At 43.1% G+C, this 9,707-nt stretch overlaps 1 protein-coding gene across 1 annotated transcript; it reads left to right on the top strand.

The window, feature by feature from the left end:
* The first annotated feature begins 625 nt into the window (after positions 1-625).
* On the top strand, positions 626-9,707 carry CD5L (CD5 molecule like). Its single transcript, XM_079938061.1, is given in 7 exon segments — positions 626-735; positions 2,994-3,020; positions 6,072-6,395; positions 7,162-7,172; positions 7,174-7,504; positions 8,059-8,379; positions 9,597-9,707. Coding segments are annotated over 7 exon segments (1,050 nt in total). The 5' UTR covers positions 626-707; the 3' UTR covers positions 9,605-9,707.

The raw sequence follows: 9,707 nt of genomic DNA, 5'->3' as shown, positions 1-9,707 counted from the left end.
GATGGGCATAAATGAGGACAAGCATAGAAGAAAAGCAGACCCAAGTCCTAGGTCCTCTGCTTATCACTGGAAAAGCTGGTTTGAAGGAAATAAATCCAGCCCTATTTGCAGAGACTGACACCTTGACTCTGGATTACCATCTTGACTCTGGATCATGGTACCCACAAGGGCAACTCTGGAGTTGTTCTGTGATCTCTGGCTTCTATATTTTCTGGTCACTTCCACCTGGAAGGAGAGAATTGAAAATGGCCTATTGCCCCCCACACACCATACATGGGGGACAAGCATTGCTTGATATTCTAATGTGAAGTGACCCCATTCTTGGTACTTGCCTTTCCTTATGGGAGTTGTTTCCCCTGTTTACATAGTGAAGGGACTGAAGCAGAGACTGATGGAGCTGGGATTACAGCTGAACCAAATCATAACAGCTTGGGAATATTTTGTTTGTTTTCTTTGGTTTTCAGCATCTTTCTGCCAGTTCCGGCCACCTCCCGTTCTCTGGGGACATGCTGAATTCAGCAAGTCCAGCTCTATCAGTTCTGCCCCCTGAGCCCATTGGTTTCTGGTCATATGATAAAGCCTCTGGTGCAGGCAGGACCTTCCTCCTTCCCTCCTCCCAGCACACTTGCAACCAAAGCTGAATATTGCTGTTCTGGGGCTTCCTGCCAGCCTTACGATTCAGCTCACCATCTCCAGCTACCTGGGTCATGGCTTTGCTATTCTTCTTGATCCTTGGTGAGTATTCCTGCTCCTTTTGGTCTAGGCTTCAGAATACTCTGGAACTTTGATTGGGGGAATCCTCTCCTTGCCCATCTGGTGCAGATCTATGTATCATTCAAGGAAAGGCTCTTCCTTGCTCTCCTCCTTTCTCTATACCTGGCAATTATTCTAAATCCCCAAAGCCACTTAATCTATACCCAATTTATAATCCACCTTGATTACCAGAAAATGTCCTATTTCCCTATATTTGCACTAACAAATTTGTACATAAATTTTCCTAAATGCACTATTTATAAAAAGACAAATAAATGGACCAAGGTTAGCAGCAGATAAAGCAAGAAAAGGAAGTAGAACTGCAGGACAAACAACTTTCATTTATCATATTGTGTTTCGTTTATCAAATGTGTTACATATAATGTTTCACTAGCTTTTCCCAGTTTCTTATTGCTTAGATTAATTTAGAGTAAATGGGGATTTTGGAATCAAAGAGATCTGAGTTTCAATCCTTGCTCTTTGATTTCTTAGCTGTCTGAATTTTAAAGTTACTGTATCTCTCTGAAATCTCATTCTCATCTATGAAATAAAGATAATGGTATGTTCCTCAGACGTTTGTTAGGCACGTTTTCACAAGATAACAGTGCCTGCTAGGTCCCTTCCCTAATCAATCACATCCATTTTAATTATCTTGTTGATCCAGTACATCACTGAAGCCCACACTGGTTTCTCAGTTGGACACTTGTGTGCTCTATGCAGGGTGCTGGCCACATGCTTAAACATCTATATACCCCTTATATCACCTAACAGATAGTCCCACCCATTATGAAGGTGCTGTTGAATTTCTCAGACTTACCTTCAGTCACACCTCCTTCATGAAGCTTTCCTTATCTGTGACACCCATAGTCATCCACCCTGCTACAGAGTATTCAAGTCACTTTTGGGCTATGTCACTTTCACACCTACATATCAGGTTCATCACATTCAGTTTCCTTTGCATGTACACATGTTTTGTGTTCTTTATTAGACATGTAGGGTGTTATGTATAATATAATTTTGAGTTTTAGACAATTGCACACAAGGTCTCGTTGAGTCTGGGAGTGGCCATATCCTGAAAACTAAGGACATGGGGTTATTAAGAAATTATTTGGAAAGCAAGTATTTGGAAGAAAATATTCCAGGACAAGCCAATGAAATACATAGATTTACCTAAAAAGCTCTAGGCTGGAAGTCCAAAGATATTGACTCCTTCAGAAAGATCCTATAAGATGGGATGGCAGGCGGGGTTGGGAATGATGAGTTCTGCAGTTCAAAGGCCACTGACATGCAACAGGTTTCAGGACTCTCTCTACAGCATTAGGAGGGAGCCTAATGAATAGAAGAGTCTGATCATGTAGACATCCTGTAGGGAGAAACTCTGGTGGTTCAAAGATGTGCTGGTGCTTAAACCTGGAAGTTTGGAACTCAATGTAGAACTGCTTTCTGACCTATTAATCAGGATTCAGCAAACTACAGCCTGCAAACTAAGAATGGATTTTACATTTTTAAATGGTGGAAAAAAATCAAAAGAAGAATAATATTTTGTGACACATGAAAATATGTCAATTTCGTTGTCCATAAATAAAGGTTTATTGGAACACAGCCATGCTCATTCATTTATATATATATGGCTGCACTAATGCTACAATGACAGAGTCGAGTAGTTAAAACAGACTATATGGCCCACAAAGCCTAAAATATTTACAATCTGTCCCTTTACAGAAGAAGTTTGCTGACCCTGGTCTAAATGCTGTGTCAGTGAACACAGACATATCCTGCCATTTTCCCCTATGCTCTGTGCTGTTTCCTATGACATTTTTATCTTCCCCAACCAGTGTGTCTGCCCGGAGACCTCTAGCATGCTTTCCTTTTGAGCCCAGATGCTGCATCACCACACTTTTACTTTAGGTGGTAATCACCAATCAGTCTAATTGACTAGAATAGAAAACCAAATCCATCCATGCCTGGGGTAGAGCCAACATCAGATGTAAAGGGAACATGATGGGTCAGTTAGCTATGGTAGAACTGGTTTTGTGGTTCCTAGTCAGTGTCCATGTGCCCTTAGAGACTGGTCATTCCAGGAAGAAAAGGTCCCAACAAGGACTAACTTTGGAGGCTGTGTATTTACCACCCTAACTGTCCCACAAAGTTTGGCAAAGACTTTCTAGAGAGTTGCATTTTTGAACAAAGCCTTGGAAATTGACTACATGATCTCATTCACTTCTATCTTTTTTCCTCAGCCTTTTGTACTGGACTTGGCCTCTCAGGTAAGATTTTTGGGTTCCTAAGAGGGAGGACTTTAAGCTCTGGAGAGTGGAAATTCTGAAACTTCTCTGGGCCATGGAGAGAGCCTCTGGTTCAAAAAAGCCCAAGTAGATTTCCTTTCTGGTTTCCCAACCCACCCACTCAGTCTTATGTGGGTAGATTTCCACATAAGAAAAAAGTTGGGTGGTTTATCTTGCAAAGGGATTCCTTTCCACTTGGCTTCTGTGACCCAAGGCTCTCGGCCACATCTAAGTAGCAGATGGCTTTGTTTCAGGCTCAGAAGACACCTCACCCCCTGGGAAACAAACTTCCTTTTGCCCTGCTGAATTCTACCATTTCCAGTTCTCTCTGCTAGCTTTAATGGTACCATTGAACTAGAAATGCATCAGCTTCTGTGCAGCACATGGCTTCACCAGCAAAGTGCAGGTTGGATTTCAGCCACCATTTCTGTGAGGAGTCTTTGGGCGGAGCACAAACAGCTCAACTGAGGAGAGAAAGGGGCTGCACAGAGAGAATTAGTCTGTGGGAGAGGAAGGCTCTGATGGTCCAAAATCAAGGGGATTGGCTGTGGATTATGAGTTTCTTTGACATTATCCCTTCAGCCTAGTCTTTCTCTTGATAGTAGAGGCTTTACCAGAGAGGGGCAGCTACAAACTCCTCTATGAATGTGGAGGATTTTACACCCTGATAGATGCAGTTTGATTCCTTAAAGGAGTGCTGCTTCTGGGTTTCAGTCCAATACTCAGATTACTTGGTCCTTCTTCTCTGACCTCCAGGGCTATCCCTTACTGCAAGTGCCGGGAGACACCTGCTCTCTTTATAGCCTTCTCACATCCTAAGATGTTTCTCCTCCACCCCTGGGTCCCTCTTTCAAGACCTCAGCTAATAAAGTAAGCTAACACACTGCCTAGGACACACTGCCCTGACGAGCCCCTCTGTTCTTCTCTCTAGCTTTCAAGTCTTTTCTCAGACCTTCTCTCCCCTCAAGCTGGATTTCTTTTATACTTATTCTGTGTTCCTCTCTCTCTCTCATTGTCTCTCTGTCTATTTTTTTTTTTTTTTTTTTTTTTTTGTGGTACGCGGGCCTCTCACTGTTGTGGCCTCTCCCATTTCGGAGCACAGGCTCCGGACGCGCAGGCTCAGCGGCCATGGCTCATGGGTGCAGCCGCTCCGCGGCATGTGGGATCTTCCCGGACCGGGGCACGAACCCGTGTCCCCTGCATCGGCAGGCGGACTCTCAACCACTGCGCCACCAGGGAAGCCCTCTCTGTCTATTTTTAAAAACATATTTCTTCTTTCTTAGGAGGTGTTCTAGTCCTCCACTTCATGAAAATGAACATTTATTTAATACCAGAGTTTTATCATTCAAAATAAAATGAAATAACATATGCATGATTCTGATAGCTAATATTTGCTGGAGTACACAATAATGCCTATCCAAGCTCTAATCTTAGTTACAATGACCCAAAAATTATTCCTAGATGACTCTTCTTGAATTATATTTGTACTCAGATATACATGCCTTAAACTTTGGTGTGCAAAAATGGAGACTTTTCTTAGTTTTTATAGTTTTATTTTAATTTCTATCTCTAACCTCCATTCTTCATATTGCTTCCCTCAAGAAATTATGGAAGAAAAGGAGAAGAACAAAAACAAATGAACAAACCAAACATAAACTTCCCAGTGTGATTTAAAATCATGTCAGACTTTTTTCACTCAATAGCTTCTTCTGGGGTTGATGCCAAGTTCTAGGGAGTTTATGCAGAGTTGAGACAAGGTAGGCAGTGGAAAATCTTGTCCTGAGAAATTGTATTCCATTTTTGCAGGGATCTGGGTCATTCCATGTGGCCCATGTTGTCACATGTTATACTGTTCATATTCTAACAGATCACAGACCACCAGTCTGAATGTGGCCCCTCCAGGTTCAACAGACCTCTCCATGGATGCATGGCAAATTTAGGTTTTTTTCTCACTCTATCACTCTGGGGCTGAGAGGACTTGGTGGGATTGCCTCAAGCCTATTAAATATAATCTCTTTGAGGGCAACAATGCTAACTATCTTGTCATCACTATTCTCTGAGTTCATAAAACAATACCTGGAATGTAGTATCCAGAAGTTTATTTCCTGGTGGGCTCTTCCCTGGGCTCCCTACACAACCATCTCTACTCCATGTCTAAGTCTTAGTAGAAGGGAAAGAATTTCTATTAGTCTTTTCTACCTCACAGTTGTAGTCAAGAAGTAGAAACACATCCTGGATTCCTCAGAAATTATCTGGAGGCTCTGTGAAGCATATCTCCTACTCCCAACCCTTTGAATCCTCTAGACTCAGTTTTGGGGTCCTGAGACTCTGAGGCTCTGATTCTTCCTTTGCCCAGTATTCTCTGTATTTCTTCTGAGCTGGGTTCTTGGACATGGGAAAATGTCATAGAAGTAGCAAGGATGAGTGGTGGTGGATCATTGATACTGGGAGAGAGAGTTAGGTTGTTCAGCGCAAATTATATCCAGACACCTTGCCTCAATCTAACTGCCATGGGGGGAGACAGAGTCATGAGGAAGAAAGGACAAAAACAGATATCATCTCTACACTCCTGTTCTGACCTGGGTTTTCCACTATTTGACAGTGTGGCCATATGACCTTGAATTTCATGAGGATCATTTTCTTCATCAGTGAAATGGTGGGGTAGACTTGATGATCTCTATAGGTCCTTCTTATCCTGACCGCCAGCGATTCTAAAAACTCTGCTGGATGTTCAACCAACCTCTTTCTCTTAATCTTCAAACACCTAGATATGACCGCTGGTTTTCAAAAACTAGCAGTCATATCTAGGTGTCTTGAAATGGAGTTTCTTGGTAGGGTACAATTAAGAGTGTAGCAGGGTTAGAACTCAGAGATGGAGTTCTGAAGCTCCTCTTCCCTTTTGGCCCCTCCTTTCTCATCCCTCAATTTTCCATGCACTGGAAGTGGTGGAAGAATTCTAAGAATACTGCATACATGCCTGAGTACTCTCTGGGCTCCTCCCAGATCTCCAGCCAATATCTCATTTCTTTGCAGAGTCTTCATCCAGAACGCGACTGGTGGGAGGTCGCCATCGCTGTGAAGGGCGGGTGGAAGTGGAACGGGACGGCCAGTGGGGCACCGTGTGTGATGACGGCTGGGACATGAAAGATGTGGAAGTGGTGTGCCGGGAGCTGGGCTGTGGAGCAGCCACAGGGACACCCAGTGGTACTTTATATAAGCCATTGGCAGAAAAAGACCAAAAAGTCCTCATCCAAGCGGTCAACTGCAGTGGGATGGAAAGTAAACTGATTCATTGTGAGCAAGAGGAAGATGTTTTTGATTGCTCCCACAATGAGGATGCAGGGGCTATGTGTGAAAGTGAGTATGGCAGGGCTCAAGAACTATCTGCCAGCTGCCCACACCCCACATGACCACTCTTTGTCCTTATTCTCCACCATGAACTAATGGCTAATTGGCTCCTTGTCCTTCACATCTTACACTTCCTCAGTTGTGGACACTGGAGACAAACATTATCCTCAGGTAGAATTGCTACTCATCCTTGGTTGAGCTAATGATTTTCTCTTAGTTTCAATCTATATGAGAACCTGTTTCTCTTCTTCACACACACAAACATGCACAAATCCAACAACCACTAAACATTTGCATCTAGAGCTCAGGTGGAGTTATGGGGAAGAAATGAGCTCCCAAAGTATAATGCATGCTTTTTCAGTTCTCAAGGGGTCCACCATCTAGCTAGGTAGACAGGAGACACTCATAGGAAACCAACACACAACAACTGTGTGTATATCTATCTAGCTATATATATACACACACATACATATATATGTGAATATATATATATATATATATAATTGTTGTTGTTGTTGTATTCCTTTGCTCCATTCATATATTTGCTTTCTATGTATTAATAATTTCTCTCTCTGTGTCTATCTCCTCCTCCATTAGACTGTGATTTGGCTAAAGGACTAGTTCATGTCTTCTCTTTGTTACCCCACAGTTTGTTATCAGATAAACAATCACTAAATGCTTGCGCCCTGATACTGAGGTCTCATTCTTATTTCTTAGAAAAATTCAGTGTTAGGAGCCCCCTTTTCTGGGAAAGATGTGTTCTTACAAAGAGCAGACGCTTCATCTTTCTTTTCCCATAGTTCCAGAGACTGTGCGGCTGGTTGGTGGCCCTGGTCGCTGCAAAGGGCGAGTGGAGGTGAAGCACCGAGAGCAATGGGGCACCGTGTGCAAGGCAGGCTGGAATCTCTCAGCCGCAAAGGTGGTGTGCCGGCAGCTGGGGTGTGGGAGGGCCACACTGACCCAAAGATGCTGCAACAAGGATACACAGGGCCAAGGGCCCATCTGGCTGAGCAAGGTGTCATGCTCAGGACAAGAAGGAAACCTTCATGATTGCCCTTCTGGGCTCTGGGGGAACAATAACTGCACCCATGATGAGGACACATGGGTCGAATGCGAAGGTAATGCCTATAAGTCCAGCGACTAGGTTCATTCATGAATTTGATTAAATGGAATTCTATTCAACCAATGTTTACAGAGAACTACTCATGCATCACATAACCATGGCAAAGTTATTTAAGTGTGCTGCTCATCAATTGTCTTGTTTTTAAAATGGAGATAATGATACTTACCTTTGTATATGAAAATGCTTTAAATGATATTAAGCGATGTATTAATATGAACTATTATTATATTGAATTCTATATAATAGGAAAAGGACACACCATTCCATGTACTTGTTGAAGTCTCCAATTTTAAAAAACGACTAGAAAGTCATTCATAAATATTAGATTTTTATAAAATAAATGGGAAAGTGAAAAGATCTTAGTTAAGGAAACAGTCCTGGGCCACATGGATTGGAACCTAGAGCAAGGGCTATAATCACAGAAACTAATCATATAATCACAGAAACACAGGTAAAGAGTTTCAAAAGTGCTGATGGGATTTGAATGAGGATGTAGATGATGTTATTTTTTCTTCTTTCCTTGCCTCTCTCCATCCCCTGACCCTGCAGATTCCTTTGACTTGAGGCTGGTAGGAGGAGACACCCGCTGCTCTGGGAGACTGGAGGTGCTGCACAAGGGCGAATGGGGCTCTGTCTGTGATGATGGCTGGGGAGAAAAGGAGGAACAGGTGGTGTGCAAGCAACTGGGCTGTGGGGAGTCAATCTTTCTATCTGCCAAAGCCCGGAGAAACTTTGGCCTTGGAGCTGGCCGCATCTGGCTAGATGATGTTCATTGCTCAGGGAAGGAGCAGTCCCTGGAGCAATGTCGGCACAGGTTCTGGGGGCATCACAACTGCAACCACAAGGAAGATGTGGCCGTGACCTGCTTAGGTAAGTCCTGTAGATGGAACCCAAGGGGACTGACATTGAGGGAGTTGAAGAAGAGTGTGGTGGGGGTGAACTCTGAGGATAAGGGTTATTCTACCAGTGCCATACAGCTGCCCATAATTGTCACCTACTTTGTGTGTTCTTCAAGGAATTTAATTGAGACATTCTAGTAGTGAATAGAATGATAATAATAATAATAAACCCCATACCATACAGTTATTGAATATGAGAACAAAAAGCATTTTGAAAATTATTGAATTAACACTTTTATGTTAAACATGAAGAAAGTAAGAGTCAGTCAATAAGTAACTTTCCAAAATCATAAAAATTGTTTTCAAATGATAGGGCAGAACTAAAATGACCAGTATTGACTCTTAACTCAGAATTAGTTGTCTTAGATGACCTCAGTCCTCAAACTCTAAGTTTAAACTATAGAAAATTGTCCCATCTCATTCTACCTATTGTCACTCCCCAGATATTAAGTTAACCTGTGGGAATGGGGCTGGGCTGGGGGGCTCTTTGGGAATGCCCATGAGTGTCTTTCTAGAGAAGCCAGGATACTAACCCTGAACTGTAGACCTCTATGGGGGAGTGAAGGAAGAGATCCTGTCCCCGATGTGAGTCCGGAAATGCAAGCATAGCCATTGGGTGACTGACTCAAGAGAGTCACAGTTCTGAAGCCCAGCTTTTTAATCAGGGTGGGAAACTGGCATGCAGGGCTGCCTGGTTAAATGCTCAGCTATGGAACTGGGTAAGAGCTGATAGTGGACCAAAGATATGAAGAGCAGCTAGTGCCCAGAAAAGGAGGGCTTTAGTGACAGAAGACTAGGGTTTGAGCCTTGCTGCTGCCATTCTGAGGCTAGTTAATCTTAGATAGTCACTTAACTACTCAAGACCTCAGTATTTTCACTGTTAAAAAGGGAGACACTCGTCCCATTCCTCTTGAAGAGTTTTGTGATTGTGTGAGGGTGAGAAGTGTTAATATATGTGAATACTGTTTGTGACTCATAGGGGAGCTGGTTGAATTAAGTGCCTGGGACACTGTACCAGATTCTGACATGGTCCACATCAGTGTGAGATATGTGTGTGATTAGGTCTGGGAGGGTCTCTGTTTCCTATTCTGGAACCCAGTCTTCTTCCTTGGCCTCTTTGGGTCTGAATGAAATAATCCCCTCTTGGCACGTCCCCATCCTTACTGTACATTCTTCTTCTCTTTACAGAACTGTAGCCTGGCCTTCTTGATGCTTGACCTGATCCCTGCAGGATCCCTGTGTCTTTTGCTTTCTTCTGGGCCAGAATGGCCTGGCATGAGCACTGAGACTGCAGGCTTA

The sequence above is a fragment of the Stenella coeruleoalba genome (assembly GCF_951394435.1).
Source record: "Stenella coeruleoalba genome assembly, chromosome: 1".
Lineage (NCBI taxonomy): Eukaryota > Metazoa > Chordata > Mammalia > Artiodactyla > Delphinidae > Stenella > Stenella coeruleoalba.
This window is presented reverse-complemented; position numbering and strand designations above follow the sequence as displayed.